This window comes from Gouania willdenowi, chromosome 21 (assembly GCF_900634775.1).
Source record: "Gouania willdenowi chromosome 21, fGouWil2.1, whole genome shotgun sequence".
Classification (NCBI taxonomy): domain Eukaryota; kingdom Metazoa; phylum Chordata; class Actinopteri; order Blenniiformes; family Gobiesocidae; genus Gouania; species Gouania willdenowi.
Genome location: NC_041064.1, coordinates 18,491,305 through 18,512,451, shown reverse-complemented (window position 1 = coordinate 18,512,451; position 21,147 = coordinate 18,491,305). Strand labels below are relative to the sequence as shown.

Here is a 21,147-nt window from a genome sequence, read left to right as displayed (position 1 = left end):
TAGAGGCAATTCAACAAAGATTACGATTTTACGTTGCACAATATGATTTGTTTTACTCAGTGGAACCGAGTCATTTGCCTGAATTCTTTGGAATGTGGTACATGCTATTCAGCGCAGAGACGTTCCGCGGGCCCGGCTGTAGTTCATCCGAACTTGTTTACACTGGAGTATGTTTTTAAAATGTTGAAGTTAAAACAAAGTTCAGTGGATTACCAGAAATACTACAGTCTTGCATGCATTGCCTTCATGTAATTATAGAAATAGTCAGTCTTGCTGATTGCTTTTAATATTCTGAATGATACATTTTCATAATATTCTTGGTCTTCTGAGAGCTCTAAATCTCTCTCTTAAATAAAAAAAAAGCCTGTCTGATGATAAAACCAACAGTTCCAGGTCCCTGTTTGACATGCATCTGTTAATCCAGCTTTAAAAGCACTGCAGTGATCATTCCTGGTGATTACTGGCTGTGGAAAGTGATTACATTATGGAAGGATGACTTGATTTCATTATTCTGTGGGGATAGAAAGGTGAAGGGTTTCATATGAAAACAGTTTGTCCTCCTTCATGTACTTTGTTGAAAAGATACATTTATCCCCTGCTCACAGTCTGAAATGAATGAATAATTTGATTGATAGCACCAGTGGATAAGTCTGTTTTATTCCGTCTCCAAGATTTTTTATCAAACTATATCAACCACTCTATGCCAGAGGCTACAGTCATGTGTCTACGACATGGTTTCTTGATCAAAACATTCTTTCTGCTCAGATGACAGGTCTCCGTTGGGTTTTAGTCAAATGCAGGTGGTTTGAAATGAAAGAACATGTTGACGAAAAGGTCTCTGGTTGTCTAAATATTCATTTCCTTCTTAATTGTACTCCAATTTTCAGTACTCATCCGGCAAAATTTAAACCGTAACTGTTGAAACTCAACTGTGACAGAAATTAAGTGCAAAGTCTATTAAATTTGGATTATGCGGTGCTGAGGGACACAGTTTCGAGGGCCAGGGGCCAGACACGCGCCAGCCATCTCCCACAGACATGCCAGCTGGCCCAGGCTCCCCTGGGCTTCCCCATGCTCTGTCACTGCTGATAAGAGAAAATGGGATTTCCACTGGCTGATACTCAACTGATTCTCTGGCTTAGATTTAAAAAGAATAAAAAGGATGAGGACAGAATATATAGCCTACAGTAGTTGCACAGAAAACTCACGAAACTGCACTCAACAGTTTATTTACTTCCAGTTAGAAAAATCAAAAGTTCACTTTTGAATAATTGAAACTTGGAAATGACTATTTAACCCTCCTGTTATCCTCAAATATTACACATTTTACCCTTGGTGTCATTCTGACCCCATAAGGATATTTGCATCCAGAAAATTATTTTCAGAAAATTATTCACCAAGTTTTTGTGTCAGGCAATTGAAACCTTGACCACATGAGTATGAACCCCATTGGCAGGAATATGATCTTTTCTGCAGACAGACATGTTTTACACAGCTAAAACAGCTTGGGGTCAAATTGACCCCAGAGGAGCACCAATGTGTTGAAATAGTATGTGTTCAGCACATTGAAAAAATATCATCATAAATTTATGTTTAATCAATTTTACCCATCAAATTAGGAAAAGTCATGAACTATGGGGGAAAAGTCAACTATTATTTTTTGTATGATAAACATTAAATGGGGTCAAATTGACCCCAAGGATAATAGGAGGGTTAAAGACTAACCAGACTGCGGACTGCATTTCACAAAGAAAATGTAAGGATACATAAGCTGAACCCCTCATAGTTAGTATTACCCCTAATATTTAGTGTAATATAATTAAATGGGAACGTCTATTGGATTTAGCCAATTAATCAATAACCATTAAAGTTATGAAAACACCAGAAAATAGCAGGATTGTGCTTAGTATTCTCTACGCTGGGGTCGCTTGGTCCTTGAAATCAGACTAAAATTGTTGGATGCGTTTGTTCTATAATAAAAATAAACTTTATTTAGTGAGGATGTTATACATGTTATACATACTAACAAAACCCTTTTTCCTGACTTGCCTGACTGGAGCAGTTAGTACATGCTCAGTTACTCTCTAACATCTCCAGATAATAATCTAGGCTAGGCTAACTACGGTAGCTACTCAATACTATAAGCTATACCTCTCTATTCTCTTAAATATATATATAATGGTTTTGCTACAGTGATATACATTCCTTTAGCCTCATTCAGAGGACCAAAGTTGAAAAAGTTCTGTTGCCTCCATCCCTTGTTATTCCACAATGCACCGGGCTAATTTGATTTTTCACGCGTTGTGACATCACAACGCGGAAACTCCTCCTCCTGACAATCCTCGCTCCTCCTACTCTATAAGAATGTGAGCTCCTCCATCTCAAACAACCTCACAAGTAAAACTACCAATGAGGTTAAATTGTTGTACAGTATATGTAAAGCTACTGTACATACACAAAGTTTGTTCTAAACATTATAACCCCTCCCTGAGGAGCAGTGGGCAGCCACGGTGTACAAACCAGGGAGCAGTTGGTATTAATATAAGGGACTGATTAGCTAATACTGGACCTCTAATCCAACCACAATAGCTAGGTTTTATAGAAGGGGCGGGGCCAACACTGGTAGATGACCAATAGACGGCAGTCACTCCTCCATTTTTACCAAATTAAAATACTTGTGTGGTTAAGATCATGTTTAAATGACAAAAACATTGCAAACAGTTTTAATGTTGCCATGACGCTGCGTATGTTTGCTGTTCTAGGCACCTGCGTCTGTGGAGAGTGCACGTGTTATGATGTAGATCCATCTGGTGACTGGGGAGATATTCATGGTGATACCTGTGAATGTGACGAGAGGATCTGTCATGCAACTTATGACCGATACACTGACGACTTCTGCTCAGGTGTGTAAGATTTTATGTGTATAAACAGAGAAAGTGAAGTCTACAATCTATTAAACACAACAGGTTGTCTGATTGAAAATGTACATTTCATATCTTATCAGATTGCTTTCACCTTTTGTCCTTGGTACCCAAAGGAGTGGAATATTTTAACTTGAAATTTTCTTCCTTTCATTTTCATTTCCCCAACTTTTCATCATTTTCCTGGTAGGTCACGGTCAGTGTAACTGTGGACGGTGTGACTGTAAGGAAGGATGGGTTGGAAAAAAGTGTGAGCATCCTTCATCCTGTTCCATGACTTTGGACAGCAGTCTGAGGAAATGCAGAGGAACATCCAATTTGCCATGTTTTGGACGAGGTAGGCCTACTTGCTCTCCCTAGTTGCTATGGTTACCACAGCAGTTCTCTGTACTCAACTTTTGGTGTAAAATCAACCATTTCGAGCATTGAATGTCTATTCTTTTTTCTTTAAACAGTGGACTTTAAGCATATCAATGTGTCCCGCAACCATTTTTGTTGGCACATTTTGTTTGAGGTAAGGGTACTTGTCACAGTTACATAACATGGCAGGGGAACACATTCAGGTAAAGATAATCCTGCTCTCTTTGTTGTTACATGCTTTGCTTGCCTTAAAATTTTGGTTGCGTTCTTCTTCTAAATCTTTTGTTTCAAACTGTAGTCGACGTCCAGCATTTTCACGGAGGTTGCCAAATTATTAGTCTTCAGTATTCAAGTATCTATACGTTTGCAAGATTTTACAAATGCATGCACCAAAAACGCTTGACAGCAACCTTACCCCATAAGAATGCCATTGGCTTCATTCTTTGCTACGTTAGCCAACGTAGATGTTCACAATTTACTTTAGATAATTTCTCACATTTAAAGTCCTGGCTAAGATACTGTAAAGATTTCCATCTTCTTTAGCATCCTATCGTGAGCTGGCTTATGTAACCTGACTCAGCACACAACACAGGGAAGTCCTTAGGCAGGTCCCTGGTTAATTGCAAGGTTAAATCACAGTATTGCTGCATGTCATCTACTTTAACTGAAACAAATGACAAAAGAGAAAACGCTGTTACAGTTTGGATATAATTATGGGCCAAACTCTTCCAAACAAACAACGCAAAGAGAGCAACAGGACATGGCTGTACCTGTACCCATGTAAACATCAGTTACAACGTGATGGATGGTTTTGAAAGAATCACTTTAATCGACACTGGTTACATTTCTTTCTGGATTTATATGTTAAAAAAAAAAAAAAAAAAAAAAAGCTTGTTCTTTTTAGGACACTAGTAAAAAAAACAGAAACATATGTAAAATCTTCTAACAAGACAGCAGAATTGCACCTGGGCCGTGATCCAACATGAACAATGCACCATGGTTGCATTGTTGCTCTTTTACTGAATGACAGAATGCATTGTTCCTACATGTGCCTGTTTGTTTAGAAGAGACAGTAGCTCAAATAGAGCTCTCCTCTGTCCTCGGCATCCTTTGTCTCACACTGCTGCTGCTGCTGTAGCTATTTTTAATTATCATTAGTTTACTGCTTCTCTGCTTCCATCCTCCCATACATTTATGCAGATTTTGGAGTAGAATCTCTGCAATTATCGTTGCATTTCTGTAGGTACAGTAAAGCCGAGTGTAAATCTTCCGACTAGATCTCTGAGTCAACTTCAAAATGTTGCTGGTAGTGGGCGATGCAACAGGAAACAAGCTGCGCTATCAGAAGGCTCTGTGGACTTGTCAAGGGTTAATGCTAAGCATTGATTTCTCATTTCATTTCGACTGTGGGCGATTTCAGGCGTGGATCTAATGCTTCTGTTGTCCAAATGAAAGAGGCTATATGTACGTCTTTATTGCATTTTGACAGGGACTATGGGCATCCATTCCTCCCACCAGTGTCTCAAAAAGCAACTGATTAGATCAAGCATCCAAACCAGGCTGCTTCTACAGAAATAACTGCATTAAAATTCAACTCCAGCAGTTCAACTATGACTTCAAATGCATACTTAAAATTGTAAGTGTAATACAAATTCAGCATGACAATACACACATTTCTTCCTCCTTTTAAGTTCGACTTTGATTTCTGTCCCAACACCGCCGCAGAAGACACAAAGTGAACAGAGTTAATTGGGTCTAATTTTTACAACAGATCTTCACTTATTATCTCTCAAAAAAAAATACTTGATGGTAAACTGCGTTGATCGCCACTTTTAATCTAAAAGTGTATATTAATACAAGACCATATCTCAAACAAAGACATAACAATTATAATGTAGTTGATAATGGATGTGAGAGATTTAGTGTGGCGGTCAGTAGTTCTCAACCTTTTCAGCTCGTGAGCCCCAAAATAAAGGTACCAGAGACCAGGGAGGGACCCCCACTGTACCTGAAGGTGGTTGAACACAGACATGAACATTGAAGAACAGTCATGTGGAGACAGGGCCATCTATAAGGGGGAATAAATGGGAGAACTTTTTGGGGTTCATTGTTCAATGAATGCGTGATAACCACATGTATTTATTTATCTGAATAATATCAACTCTTAACCAGGAGGTTTAATATTATTATTTGTGCCATAGTATATAGTCATCTTAAAGATGTGAATCCTTTTTTAAATCAGAAATAAAATTGATTAAAAGTGACCCAAAATGGTGGAATTAGTGGATTTTGAAAATCACAGACAATGGTAAAAGCTGCAAATTAAAGAGGCCAAAAACAGAGAGGAAAAAGTGGTAAGGAAAAAATAATAATTAATTGACTGTTAATTACGCTGTGCATGAAATAAAAAGGTTGAATAATTATTCTCAAGAAAATAGCTACTTCATCTGGCTTAATCTACAGTTAAGGTAACAATTACTTTCATTGCTGTTGCTGGTCAGGGCATCTATTCTTTAGCAGTGAATATCGATTCCAACAACTACAATGGTCACGTGTAGTTGACATGAAAGTTTATAATGTTTCCAAATTAAGATATTCATTACTGATAACTATAATAAAGGCATTTCCAGAAGCTACTTCTCCATTATTGGTAGAAATGTTTTAAATTTGCTGCCTGTGTTTGGGTTCAAGGATAGATTCTGCAGGGTCAACCCAATCTGATCTCACGGGAGAGTGAGAAATTGCCACGTTAATTAATCTATTGTGTTGTGCATGCTAACGCAATTTTCTCTCATTTTCATGCTTCTTATTATGCTTTAAATGGAAAATACTCGGATTCAAATCTCTGTAAAGGAACAAGGCATTGACTGCTGCACAAACTGGAGTTATAGAAAATGTGCTGCAGCTAATAATAAGGGGTTGGTTAGGTTTAAAGTTAAGGTTAGAATGTATTCCTTCCAAGCAGCACGGGAAAGTATGAGGTAATCACATTGGCATGCATGGAACACATTTCCACCTCCCCAATGAGACTGGGCTGGCAGGGGATACAGTAGGTGTGCAATGCATGGATGAGTGTCTACTTTTGAGAAAGTCAATGTGTGATAATTGAAACAAATAAGTTAGCGAAACCAATTTCATAAAATACAAATTGTGTACAAAAAGAAAGTATGGGAGACAAGGAACAGGGTGAGAGGGTAAGAGACAGAGGCTAAAGAGAGAGAAAACGGGAGACAGACAGAAAATCTCTGAGGCATGGATCACTGCAGCTGGTACGGATGGCAGCTTGAGCGGAAAAGACTTGAATTTTGTTTCCTTTTTTTTTTTTTTTTTAAGACGCTTCAGAGCCTCTTGTTCCTACGAGATGGAGACAATCTGCTTGTGAATAGCACATTCTTTACACTGTGGTATTTCCTAAAGGAAACACCGGCTTTCGACATTTTTGATTCTTGGGATTCCTTCTACTGCTCTCTGAGGAAATCTATACCTTATGTGTTATTGTTTCATTATGAGTAATGCTTTTTTTTCTAACAGCATCTAAAGCATATGTAGCATAAAAAGGAGCTTTGTGCTAATGCTCACTTTTAACTTCCAAATTAAAACTCTCGCTCTCATACAAATGTGGCCATTTTAATGTGAGTTACTTCACTGCATTAGTTATATATAACTCACCTGCGCTGAGATATTTGGTGACACTTACTGCACTTGAGATGCTAATGCATTCCTGCACATACGTATAGCAGCACTGAACGCGCCCCTAACCCATTGTGAGGATACATTTATCATTTTTAGTGTTAGCTAGTTCTATTGCAGCTTTCAAACATTTAAAATGAATGACAAACTCCAGAGGAAGTAAAATAATAGGTATAATGATGAAAAACAATTTCATTATCGTTGGCGTTTACTTGGAAATTCCAAAGGCATTTAAATGAATCCTAATATTTATGCTTCTGTTGTGAAGCGTGAAATATGGTTAACTACATATAACCATGCTTCTTTAGGGTGTCAGTGTAGAATTACTACAGTTACTTTTATGCAGATCACGCACTACGAACGCACAATGAATATTATATTATTTTCAAAACAATTGAAAATGTAGTAGTTGTCAAATAGTATAAAAGAACGACAAACACGCACAGGCCTATAGGCTAATCTAGTCCAAGTTAGCCTGAAAGTTTGGCTGTCATGTTTCAAAAAGGGTTTCTGAGGATTAGTCGCATAAACAAACTCAATTCCCTCACCACCTTGTGCAGATCATTTACCTGCTGATGATAGTTACTGATTACTAGGGTAACGTATTTTGAGCAAATGCTCAATATACTGCGTCACAGTATATGTGTCGCAGGAAGTGAGCTGTTTATGTGTGTGTGTGTGTGTGTGTGTGTGTGTGTGTGTGTGTGTGTGTGTGTGTGTGTCTGTGTGTGCGTGTGTGTGTGTGTGAGCCATAGAGGAATAACATTGGTGACAGAATGGTGTCACTAAAGTAGCTGTCTGTTAATTCATGTTCTGCCCTGGATAATGAGTCATCCAAATATGACGCATTAAATGTGTACACTATAGTACAGATTTCTTTACAGATGTGCTTTTTATATATTTTTTTACCATTATCAAAAGCTGACAACAGTTTAAAAAAAAAAAAAGCAATTAATGACGTGTGAAGAATAACCCATATCCCAACATCTCGTTAATTACTTTCATACCTTTTTTTCTGATTTCCTTCTATTGTTTGCTCAGAAAGGTAAACGTCTAGATTCCAACCAATTTTTTTATTCTCCAAACTTGTTTTAGTCTAAACATGTTACCTGTAAGAGGGGGTTTACATTAAAACAGTAAATAGTTTGTTTTTGAATTGTTAGTTTTCTCTTTTCGATAGGTGGGAAATACATTTTCATTCTGTGTGCATATTTTTTTTACTACTGTAACACTAAAACAATATGAAACCCATTTTTATGGTTGCACTTTTCCACGGAAAATGCAGGAACGGATGCTCAAAGATTAAATGATCCTTCTTAGGTATCACGATAATGGTAAACATTGGCATATTCATCATTTTTGCCATTTGCTTCATACATGTAGTCTTTAATAATGTTTGTGCACTTCATTCAGAAATATGTTATACTTTATATTACATTTTTCTGCAGATGTTCTTTGTGTGCCATTAAATATATACTTATTGAACCCCTGAGTACCTCTAAATGATCAATGCACAGGTATGCTGCACACCGTCAAAGCTAGCTCGGAGCAGACTTTGCCTTTTTTTCTAATTAGCTATACCATTAGCTGAACATGTTCACTCGCTAACCTCCCCTGGGGCCCTTTTCATCACAGCTCGCTGATTGAAGGAGGGTAGCAGCATCTTAAGATGTGTGCACGTGCCTGTTTAGAATGTGCAGGCCATGCGGGTGATTGTGAGCTAGTGATTTGCTTTCAAGTTTTTTCTGACTAGAGGGGAGGACCTCAGGTAAGCTGAGCATTAGTTGATATGCAAAGCAAGAGTCGGAGCATCTAGAACGAACACTCAGAGTGACATTAAGTATTCACAAGTAGCACCACGCTACTGTGAAGAGGACGAGTTATTCTCTGCTATGAAACAGCTCACCTGGAGGTAAATGTCTGTGTTTTTCTAGGTCAGTGCCTGTGTGGACAGTGCACTTGCCACCCCCCCGGGGACAGTCGGGTTCATGGCAAGAACTGTGAGTGTGATGATCGTCAGTGCGAGGACATCAGTGGACAAGTCTGCAGTGGTGAGAGCACACACACCGCACACACCCACCCAGCATCCACAAAGCTTATTCACAGAAACGTCATATACAGTATATTACATTACTGTTACTTTTCAAAGAAAGATATAAAGTTTTATACATAAGGCTGACATTATGCTGTCATGATGACATGACACCTGCATGAATAAGGTGTCATGAAGCCTGTCGTTAAGTGTTGTTTGTTACCCTCACCCCTAACCACGGGTCAACTGCATGGTACCAAAATTATATGCTGCCATTTTCTGTCCAGACCAGCCCACTACATTATCAGCGGCACCACATAGAAGCCATTATGTCAGTGATACTCAACATATGGCTCTTTATGTCTTCATTTTGTCATTGGTAGACTGGTGCGGGGAGTCTGCACTGGCGGCAACGTAGGTGGCTTGGTGTGGGGAGCCGGCACTGGCGATGACATTGGCCTAGCCTGGAAACTAGGAGACTCAGGAACGCTAGTCTGAAAACTAGGAGACTAGAATGCTAGTCTGGAAACAAGGACACTCAGGAACGCTGGTCTGAAAACTAGGAGACTCGGGAACGCTAGTCTGAAAACTAGGAGACTAGAATGCTAGTCTGAAAACTAGGAGACTCAGGAATGCTAATCTGAAAACTAGGAGACTCGGGAACACTTGTCTGAAAACTAGGAGACTAGAACGCGAGTCTGAAAACTAGGAGACTAGAATGCTAGTCTGAAAACTAGGAGACTCAGGAACGCTAGTCTGAAAACTAGGAGACTCGGGAACGCTAGTCTGAAAACTAGGAGACTCGGGAACGCTAGTCTGAAAACTGGGAGACTCGGGAACACTTGTCTGAAAACTAGGAGACTAGAACGCGAGTCTGGAAACTAGGAGACTCAGAAATGCTAGTCTGACCGCTGAGGGACACAGGAACGCTGGTCTGGAAGATGAGGGACCCAGAAAAGGCGGAGTGGGCTGTCCTCTTCGACCGGCGTTTACCATGGAGACTTCGGGGTCCTCCAAAGACCAGTCGAGACCCCGGTAGGGGTTCCTGACAGGATCCTCTTCAGAAAAGCTAGCCTGGACCTGGCAGGATTGGGCTGTCCTCTTTGACCAGCGTTTCCCTTGGAGGCTCTGGGGTCCTCCCTTGGCCAATCGAGTCCCCAGGTAAGGATTGCTAGGCGAAACTCCATTGGCCTGGATCTCACTTTGAGGATAAAGTTCTGCCAATGGGAGATTTGGTTAAAAAAAATCCTCTCTGCTGAGTCCATTGATGGCTGGATCATTCTGTCACGGTATGGTGGTGTGGACCCAAATGCAGAGAGAGAGAGAGGGAGGCAGAATGCATGCGTATTGTTCTTGGAACCAGTCCATGTTTAATTAAAAAATCCAACCAAAACCCTGAATTAAAAAAATAAAAGACAAAGAAGGAACAGGGAAAACTGGGAGCAGGAGACGAATCGCTGCAGCACACGAGGAGGTAGACATTGACAAGGAACAATGATTCTGCAGTCACACTGTGTCCAAGCACTCAGCGAAAGAGTGAAGGAAGCTTGATTGTGAATGGGCCACGCCTGAGTGTAAAACATGACACAGCTAATCAGTCACAACCCAAACACACTGACATCACTGGGAGGTGGAGCCACAAGGAGGAATCCCTGGAAACACAAAGACGAGAGTTAACACAAGTGGCCAGACTCGAAAAACAGAAAAAAACTAAACTCAGACAAACCAGAAGAAAACCTACTCACACAAACAAAAACTAAACAGGACCTGACAATTTCCTTACATTTTGCCTCTTTTTGTTCCTCATTTGTTCTTTTTCACCATTGTTTGCCACATTTTGACCATTTAAGCTACCTTTTTTTCATAACATACCACCTGATTCCTTTGTTCATTTTTTGGTCACTCTTTGCTTTTGAACCAATATTAGTCACTTTTCATTCTTTTTTTGCCACTTTTGGCCCATTTTTGCCCACCTGTTAACATGTCTGCCTCCACTCGCTTGTCAAAAAAAAAAGAAAAGACTTTGGGTCGACGGCCCACTGGGACAATGCCCGGTATGCCAGATGGCCAGTCCACCCCTGCCCCTCACCCTTAACCCTAACCCTACCTCCTAACCCTGATGCCTCCAACTAACCCAAAGAATGCCAACATAGCTCCAAAGGTGTCATAATTTAGTGGACGACACTTAATGGCACCTTATTCATGCTAATGACAGATAATGACAGCGTAATGTCAGCCTTATATATGAAAGTGTTACCAACTATTTTTTAACACAATTTGTCTAAGATTTTAAATTCATTTAAATGATCAGTTTATCACAAAACTGCGAAAACGATATAACTATATTTATCACTATAACCCCTCGGGATTGTCAATATATTTGAATGGTTTTGCTGAATATTTAGTAACCAGTCAGTCATGTTTTTTGTACAAGATTCAAAACCTTGTGAGTTTGATCATCAGTGCTGTATGCTCCCATCTGCTATACGAATAAGCCATAATCACGGACACAGCCCTTTCAACCAGTTCACCTAATTGGTGAAATCCAAACAAAAGGCATCTGTTTGAGGTTTTTAGTCTGTGCCCTGAGTAGTTGAGTCACATTCTCTGTGATGGATTGATCCCTCTGAAACCATAGAGGCTCAATTGGAATTGATATCTCCACTCGTTGCTGATGCTGAAGCTGCCAGACAATTCGTTTAGAAAGAAAGTTGAGTCTAAGGATTTGGCAATAAAGCTAAGTGCTTTTATTAATAAGTTTCCTGGGTAATGTTAATGGATTAGACAAAAACTTTGGGAGGGTACACGATGTTGAGCGGTACTTTGTTGTTGCTACTGAAATAGAACATTTATCTAATTCTGATATTTTAAATCAGATAAATCCATAGTCTAGGCCAGTGTTTCCCAAACTCGTTTGGCTCAAGTACCCCCATTCTCTAATTTCTGAATCAAAGTACCCCTTTTGTTCGACTACAACATTTTGCTCAGAATAATATAAAAAAAACAACTATAGAGCATAACATTTGAATGAATAAGTGATAACACATTTTAAAGCATCTAACAGTGTAAATAAGAGGAAAGAAATAGTATTTAGTTCCTCCTGAATAGATTTTTATCATTTCCGAATGCATAGAAGTGTTTTTACTCATTCTTACAGTGATTCATTGTGTTTCTTCACCAGATGAGGAGGACAGTAATTCACTTGGCATCGTTTTTGTTCTAGTTTGATCATGGGATAACAAGCATCCACCATTTTACCACAACTTTTAGTCAGAAAACACCTGAAACGTGTTGGGAAGTCATCTCATTTTTTTTTTTTTTTTAGCAAAGGATCTTTGACTATGAGGTTATGGATTTATCTGATCAAAGATATTTGTCTCCAGCAGCTTTTAGTCAGTGCTATGAAGTAGGTGGGGGGCTTCATCAGGGTCGCCATATATTTTGATCGCTTGTGTTATGGCCCACTTTTGGATGTCTATCCAAAGGCTTTAGGGGCGGCAACATGATAAAAGATGGCAAAACCATGATCAAAGTCGTTATTTACACAAAATTCTTGAAAAGCAGCAACAAAAATCTAAATTATTCAAAGAGAGAGAGAGTATTCTTTATTCATTCTGCGGTGGGGAAATGTACTGTCATGACAGCTCAATAAGAACAAAGTGCAATAAAAAAGACAATACAAAAAAAAAAATAGTGCAATGAAGATAAAATCAAATAAACAATACAAAAAAATAGAAGCTATAAATAAATAGAAATAAATAAAAAAAAAAAAAAAAAATATATATATAAAGAATAAATGACAAAGATATATCAAAGAAACAAAAGGGACTGAAGACCCTGATCAAACTAAAATAAAGTAGGGAGTACTCTAGACCAACCTTATATACAGAGCCGTAGCACCCAGTGTCCACCCTCTAAACTACAAACATGCACTAAACACTAAATCTACATTAAGCAACACAAAAACAAGACTAGTAGTCTCTAGCACAAACTAAAATAACACACTCACAAATAAGTGCGTGGGGAGCAGAAAGACGCTTTCTCCACATGTCTGCTTGTGCCTCCGTTATTCTGGTCCTCTCAGCCCTTTTCTACAGCTTCTCCTCCCTCGCCACCTGATTACTGATGTGAATCAGGTGTTTTATGTGAGAGGGAGGAAGGGCAGGCTGAGAGGCCAGGAGGACGTGCTGGTGGCTGGTGACGTATCGATCATTTCCTGTTTACGCTCTACTACTGTGTTCTGCTAACTCTAATCAAACTTGTTGTCATTGATATTTTAGCCTTGAAAACACTTGTTTTAATTTTTTACGTAAGTTCCTAAAGTGAGTTCCTTTGCTTCCTTCGACTAGACAGAGACTTTGTAGTCGTGCTCTAGATGGTGAATCTGGAACAATCTGGGGCCGACAGGCCTTTCTATATCGTGAGGAGGAGCATTCTGTCTTCCTGGCAGGCCTGTCTTTTTTGTCTCGTTGCCTCATTTTGTTGGGCTTGCGTGTGCTCGTACTGGAACAGGCCTTACTACACTGAGGTGTCCAAGTGTGTCCCAGAGGTGGTCAATAAAACCTCAGTCCCATCTCACTCTGCCTCTTCTTTGCAATGCATCAGCCACTTAAGGTTGACACAACAAGATGAATGCAGTCAGGGTTCCCGCGGATCCTCATTAAGTATTAAAAGCCATTACATTCATTAATCTAAAAATAAGGGCTTAATTGTCATTAAAATGTCTTAAATCAATTTTTCAAAAGTATTACATTTTAACACATAAGTATGATTTTTTTATGGTTGTAATTAGTCTCACATTTCAAAATATATGTTAAAATTTGTTTTTAAGAAAAATACATAATTTACCGTAACATTGCGCAATCACGACAGCGCAGCCGACTGCAAAATAGTGACGTGGTTGCTGCGGGACTCTGTGCAGAAGCGCGTCATGCTTGTAATAACTGTTTTATAGATTTCTGGCTTTTTTTTGTAGACATCTTGTGTGTTTTTGAAGTGATTTTGTTTATTTTAGTCTGCTCTTTTTGGGTATTTTGTTGACATTTTTGTGTATCATTGTGTGTTTTCTTTGGCGGCTGCCAGTTGACCCTGGAAAAAAATGTACCCTAACCTTATGTAATTGATGTGGCGTTTTTCCCCTACTTGTGTTTACTGTGAAGCTTTCAAATGGCATTAAAAAGTCATGAATTTGACTGAAGCTGTAGGAAGTGAACCCTGACAGTAAAAACTCTTGGTGTTAGTATTGACATATTATCTTTGACTAAAGGGCTCAAGGGGGCTCTTTGCCTTCTTTCTAGCAACGGTGCATTAGAGCGTCGTATTTTTAAAATGGATTCCTGGCACTCATTTGGGAGCTGGGTGATCCAGTGCCAATCCTTCATGAAGCTCTCGGAGGGAGCCTGTATGAGTACAAAACCCCAATTTAATAATACAAAAAAAACAACTTCCTTTTACAAAAGGGTGTTTTGCAGAGAGGAAATCATAAAAATTCTAGCAGCAGCAGCAGCTTTAGGCGAGATAGATATTAGACTCATCTTAAACAATGGTACCATCCTGTCAGTGAGTGTTTGGGCCTGACTGCATGTAACGGAGAAGTGACAAGTGCATATATTTCAGTCCTTCAGAGTTAACAAGCTTGTCAAGTCTGCTCAACTCACACTTGGCCCTCAAGTGTTGAGCTCCAAACAGTCAGAATAGGAAGAGAGCAGCCAGACTATCAATGCACTCAATAGGTTAATCTTTTTGGAAGTTAGTCGTCACACACATGTTGAACAGGAAAACCACTATTTGGATATTTCATGTTGATCTGATTAATCTGTTCCTGCTTCTCTGGTTTTCAATCCATGGATTTTGGACTTGTATACGACCTACTGTTGATTGAAATTCCCGGTGCTTTTTGAATGACTACTGCACTTACTTGACGTCTGGTCATTTGTGCACTTGAGTCCTGAATAAATCCCTGACATTCTGGATCCAGCGTCTTGATTTAGGACATTAAGACATTGACAGGGAGGAGTTTAACCTGTACGCTGCACCTCAACTTCACCCCTGAGTGTGATGAATACAGTGATAGATATATGGAAGTGAGCCATGTCTTAATTTACCAAATAACTGATGCACATGTTCATTTTTTACCCATCATAGCATCTAAGTTTGCTGATACTAAAGAGAAAATGACTGGGAAAACAAGAATTATAAAGTATAACCTATATTGTAATCTTTCAGATGTTTGTGGATCACAGTGACTTCCTTTAAAGCAGATAATTTTTGATCTGGAAGTAGTCACTGAAATTAAGGTCAAAATAGGCACAGTTGTGGCAAATTCGCATGATGTACTTTATGAAAAAGCTTGGATTGATCTGGTTTGGTCCATTTGATATCAAACTTGAATGTTGCCACTGAGACAATTTGAGTTCAACATATCAGGAAAAATGTTATTATTGTCATTTTCTTTTGGAGAAAAATCATCCCACGGACCAACGTGGAATCTCTAGCCGACCAGATCTGGCCCTCGAGCCTTAAATGTGGCACCTGTACTTTAAAGCAGGGGGTCTCAACTGGTCTCACCCTGGGATCCATATTTTGCCAAGGTCATTATATCGCAAAAAAAAAAAACACCTTTATATTATTTTTTTTCAAAACATAAATTAAATCTATACATTGTTCTGTGCAATATGCATTTCACAGCAGGCTTGGTTTCAGAACAAACATTTCTATCAAAATAGAAGACAAGTCTGACATGAGACATTAAGTATTTACTTATTTTTGAAGAGCTCTCCGCGACCCCCTTTTGGGTCCTGACCCACCAGTTGAGAATCACTGCTGTAAAGGATAAAGAGTGAATGAATGACTAAATAATGACAAAACAAGAGGCATTAATGTGTTCCTGTTGTTGGCAGGAAAGGATGAAATTATTTTCTAGTCTTTCTTACTAGTCAAAATGATCATGAATAATGGAATATATACCTTCATTTTTTGTTTTTAAAGTCCTTGAAAGCACTTACCATGGCACAATAAAAAAGAGATTTTGATGACTTCACCTGTGAGATCCACTTTTGCATTCAGTGCTTATTTTTTTCATGCTTGAGAACCGTCCATGTATATTCATTGAGACTCACTGTGTACTCTGTGAACGACAGGTGCAGACTAATTGAATGAGTGTGACGATGCTCTTCTTCCAAAGCAATTAACCGCTCGCCCAAGCTCGCTGATTGATGCAGCCATGCACGCTCTGCCAAGGCCGCATCTCCACTGGGTGTCATTTCTAACCTCACTCTAGACGTCACTATACAAATGGATACTTGATACCCCCATCTACATTCACCTCACCTAGGATTGATTAAAAACTCCTATGGTGCCAGCAGGTGAGATAGAGATCAGGAGACAGAATGCAGACGGAAAATAAGAAATTATAACTGAATGCAAAATTAACTTAGTCACATTGATGATATTAAGTTAAAACTGTGAATTGAAGTGATTTTTTTTTTTTTTAGATTTACATGTTTTACTGAAAATGACTTGAGCTATACCTGTGGGAGAGCTCTGTGTGCACTTTCATGCTGAAAATACATCTTTTATTGATTGTTTAACCTTGACTATGGACGATAGTTCCTAAACTAAGCATTGTATTGAGTTACTGCATGACTAATGTGGAAAAAAGTCAACACAATCAATATTCTGAATCCTAGAAGTTATTTGCTGGTCATTTTATTCAATTTATTGATCTAGGTGGCAAACGCTGTCTTTATCTGTTTACAAAAATAAAGAAAAGTAAATTGGCTCCAGCATCTAAAATAGTATTGCAAAAAAAAATCTATATATATATATACTATTAATGTTTAAAAAAACATATTTCATATTCATATTCGGTTTCATATTCCTAAACGCATGTTACTGTAATTGAGTTGCTTTTATGGGTACTTGTACTTTTACAATAAGTAAGTAACTAGTTACATTTTTACACCAAACCGTTACTGAGTAAATTCTTATTTTTTTGTTTTAAAATGATCAATGGACATTGTGAAACTAAATGAAATGACAACAATCAAATGTATTACATCATAGCCAACCAATCAGATTAAGCGTAAGGCACCGAAACAACATTGAATGGAGGTTGTTTACTTACAGCCTGATAAATTGTATTATTTTGAATTGAATTCATTTGTTATTTTATTTTAAAAAGAATTGTACATTTTGACAAACTTTATTTTATACAGATGCATTTATATAAAATTTGATCTCTTCCTTTTTAAGTTTATACATGAGATTTTTACTGTGTGCAAGGGAATCGTGGCAAGATTTATTACCAAAAATAAACAAGAACTTTTACTTTGAGTACTATTTAACTGAGCTACTTTTTACATGAACTTGAGTATTTTATGTATGACTTACTTGTACAATTTCATTCAAGTGACAGTACTTCTACTTGAATAGGATATTACTCTTTACACCTCTGCCTAAATGTATGTTTGTATGGCCAGTAAATATGTGAGTTCAACTGAATCACCACCACTAAAAAAACTTAATATGGATTTGAAATGATGGAAGTTAACAGTCTGTTATCGTCTCTTCAACCTGGCATCTGTTACCAGATGTAACAATAAAGGAATCCATCAAAAGTGCAACATTGTCTGTTTTTATTGATCTAAGAACACAGTGATGTATCGGTTTCTGTTGGAGATAAAGGATGCAACTGTCATCGTGTTCGTTAGAACTGACAATGATATGTCAACAGCTTTCATGGCCCCCAAGTACCAAACAAGCTCCTCCAACCAATTAAAAGTGTGCCTGTTTTGTGCATGTATTTGCGCATACGTGTTTGTGTCATTCCCACTCTGTTTTTTTTTCTTTTTTTCATCTTCATTTGAGGCACTGCAGATTTATTACGGACAGCGATGACATATCCCTTCATGTCTCTGGGGGAAACACAATAAGCTCTCTGCATCCTTCATCTCCCGCCTCCTTTCCTCCTTGTACTGCCTATTAGTGTCATGGTTCGATGTCTGCGCTGTCAACCTCTCTTATTTATGTATTGTATTGCTTCGTCTTGGTCTTTATTGGTGTTTCCTTTCATTTCCGTTTTCTCAAGATGTGTGACAAATTAATCAGCTGTTGCAGTTTTCCTGTTGGTGGTATTGTGGCAAGTGTTCTGTCTACTTTGAATAAAAGCCATTGTGCCTTTTTGTTGCCAGGTCATGGTTACTGTTCATGTGGACGATGCATCTGTGAGGTGGGCTGGTTCGGTAAGCAGTGTCAGTTCAAAAGATCCTGTGACATGAGTGAGACACAGAGCAAGGAAATGTGTGAAACGTCTGACGGAGTTGTTTGCAGTGGGAAAGGTAAAGATGAGCATTTTTTAATGTATCGATATGATTTGACTGAAAACTTACCAAGATTTTTTATTTTGTTTACCTTGATCTCAAAAAGTTTTAAAACCTCGCTAGATTGTAGTCTAGAGAAAGCTTCTCTGATTGAATTCTCCTAAGTACTGTATGTAAAGATGATTTACTTTAAAAACTGTTTGTTGGCTTCACAAACAATTGGCCCAAATATACTTTTTCTCAATAAGCATAAATGAAGATTCAATTTACCAATAAAAAAAGAAAGTGTCTATTCGCACGGTTGCCGTACGGACAACCCCCGGTGCTATTGGTACGTTTACCGAAGTACACGTACGTAGCGTCTTAGGGTTAGGGTTAGGTTATTACCCTATATCGCAACAATTTTAAGGGTTAGGGTTAGGTTTTGGGTTAGGTTTAGTCTTAGTCACGTGACCTAAACTGTCCAATGACTGACCTATCACTTGTGCCAAACTGACCAATGAGGGGTGTTGCGTACGGATAGAATATCGTTATATTGATACGGCAACCGTACGGATAACCACTGCCTTACAAAAACACGTTTGTTAGATAAACTGGAGTCTTCAAATTAGAAATTAACTTCATAAAACTACTGGCCTCTCTCCTTTAAAAACAAAGACGCAAGAGCACAATATCTGGTAAAGTACCAAATCTCCTTTTTGCCAGATATAGGCAGTTATCTGGATCTGTGATGCTGGTCACGGTGCCATGATTATTCACATTTTAAAGGCTTGTAAGACCTTTGTATCCCCATTAATAACAGTAGGTCCAAATGTATGGGCACCCCCACCTTTTTCCCCCAAAAAATCTTGATAAATTGCGCAATCTGGATCTGATCCAGATGACACTCTGTGGGTTAATTGAGGAACCAACGTGACAGAGTCAAATTTCATGAAGATTCGGTCAAATACGATCCGTGATATGAAATGATGAGAGATAGGGATTTTTGGATTTTTAAACTGATCCAGAATCAGTATCTTGATCCGGATCCCCTCAAACTTTAATTGAGTCTTCCATTGCCTAAAGTCAATCTTTGGTTAAAAGTTTGTCAAAATCCATTAAGTTGTTTTGATGTAATCTTTCCAGCAAGTTCATTTTGTCTTCTTTTTTTGAAATATATGTTAAGATTTCAGGGTATCAATACCTTGATGGAGTTCGAAAATGAGAAGGGCGCAATTATTTTTTCCGGAGTTATTGCCCTTGTTCCGGTTTTTTGAGTTTGTTTGAGGCATCTTCAAAAGGGACAGCTTTTCTCAGAAATCGTTTAAGATATGATAACCAAATTCAGTGTGTAGCTCCAGGGTATCAATACATTGATGGAGTTCAAAAATGAGAAGCGCGCAATTATTTTTTACGGAGTTATTGCCATTTTTCCATGTTTTTGACTTTTCTCAGAAACTGTTTAGGATACAATAACCAAATTTGGTGTGTGACTTCAGGGTATCAATTCCATGGTGGAGTTCGAAAATGAGAAGCTCGCAGTTATTTTTTTTGGAGTTATTGCCCTTTTTCCTATTTTTTTTACTCTGTTTGAGATATCTTCAAAGGGGACAGCTTTTCTCAGAAACCGTTTAAGATAGTTAGTAATTTTATATTCTGATGTGATAATATTTTCTTATGTATACATCTAAATTCTTAGATTTAGGACATTTAGGAAAAAGTTGTGAGTTATAATGACGACCAATCTGACGGGGGATGTTGATGACTATGTCTTCTTGTTCTGACATGTTTCAACTGTCAACTGCCAGTCTTACCTATGACAAACGCGAGTGAACATATTTCCTCCTTGGTGGAGGTAATCATTGTTTCCTTGAATAGGATGATTTTAAACACTTCAACTTTTGGAACCTTTTATATTAGTCACAAACTACTCCTAATATACAAATATGTTTTGGTATCTATTTTTTTGGGTAGTTTATTTGGTTAGTTTATTCAGATGACAGAAGTTTTAGTGGTGTATCATCGTGGTAGGCTGTGCCTCTGAATCCTAAAAGAGTCTTTAGAGACCGGCTGCTGTGAGTCTGGCATCGCACGACTGAGCAGAGTAAGAAAATGAAGATGAGCACATTCGTTCATTCTCCCCACTGAACTGCAGAGAAGACTAAAACTTAGTTAATCTCCTCTCCTTATCTTACCTCGCCCTTATCTGTCTCCTTCCCCGCTGCTTGTCCACACCCCTTCTGCTCCCACTCCTCATTGTGAGTTCCTTTAATCCACTGTAGTTGGAAAAGAATTGGAGTGATTGAAAATGTAGTTGTTTGACCTCCAGCCATGTACTCTGTAGAAATAAGGCACACAATAGTAGATTTGTTTTTCCTCTCCCAATCTTTAGTACTAAAGGATACTGCTGCTGACTAACAGACTGTGCTGTTAAGAGAGGGAGTTTAAACTGAAACAATATTAGGAAGGAGATGAGAGCGCTCTGCTCTATACTTTTAATCCGTCGTAGATGAAAGATTATAAGGAAATAACTTTGTTTTCTGAAAACACACAAAAGGGAAGTAATCAAAAAGGAAATGGAAATGCAGACTGCAGTAATTACATATACTGTAATGTTTGTGCATGTTTTGCAGGTTCCTGCCACTGTGGCCAGTGTATCTGCTCACCACAGGACTGGTGGGTGTCTGGAGAATACTGTGAGTGTGACGACAGAGAGTGTGATAAACACGACGGCCTTGTCTGCACAGGTAATGAAACACAGGAGGCAAAGAGGAAACAAATTGAAGTCAAATTTAGTCACTATTTAACAAGTCGAGCTCTTAAAGTGAAAAGGCCATCTGCATTT

The 21,147-nt window shown here is 38.5% G+C and overlaps 1 protein-coding gene across 3 annotated transcripts in view; it reads left to right on the top strand.

The window, feature by feature from the left end:
- The window catches only part of itgbl1 (integrin, beta-like 1), a 59,403-nt gene that overhangs the window by 35,152 nt on the left and 3,104 nt on the right, over positions 1 to 21,147 (top strand). For all 3 annotated transcript variants that reach the window (XM_028435642.1, XM_028435641.1, XM_028435643.1), the window contains 5 exons: positions 2,763 to 2,903; positions 3,112 to 3,258; positions 8,906 to 9,022; positions 18,195 to 18,341; positions 20,936 to 21,049. In XM_028435642.1, coding sequence (XP_028291443.1) covers positions 2,763 to 2,903; positions 3,112 to 3,258; positions 8,906 to 9,022; positions 18,195 to 18,341; positions 20,936 to 21,049 — 666 coding nt within the window. The remainder of the gene's footprint in view (positions 1 to 2,762; positions 2,904 to 3,111; positions 3,259 to 8,905; positions 9,023 to 18,194; positions 18,342 to 20,935; positions 21,050 to 21,147) is intronic.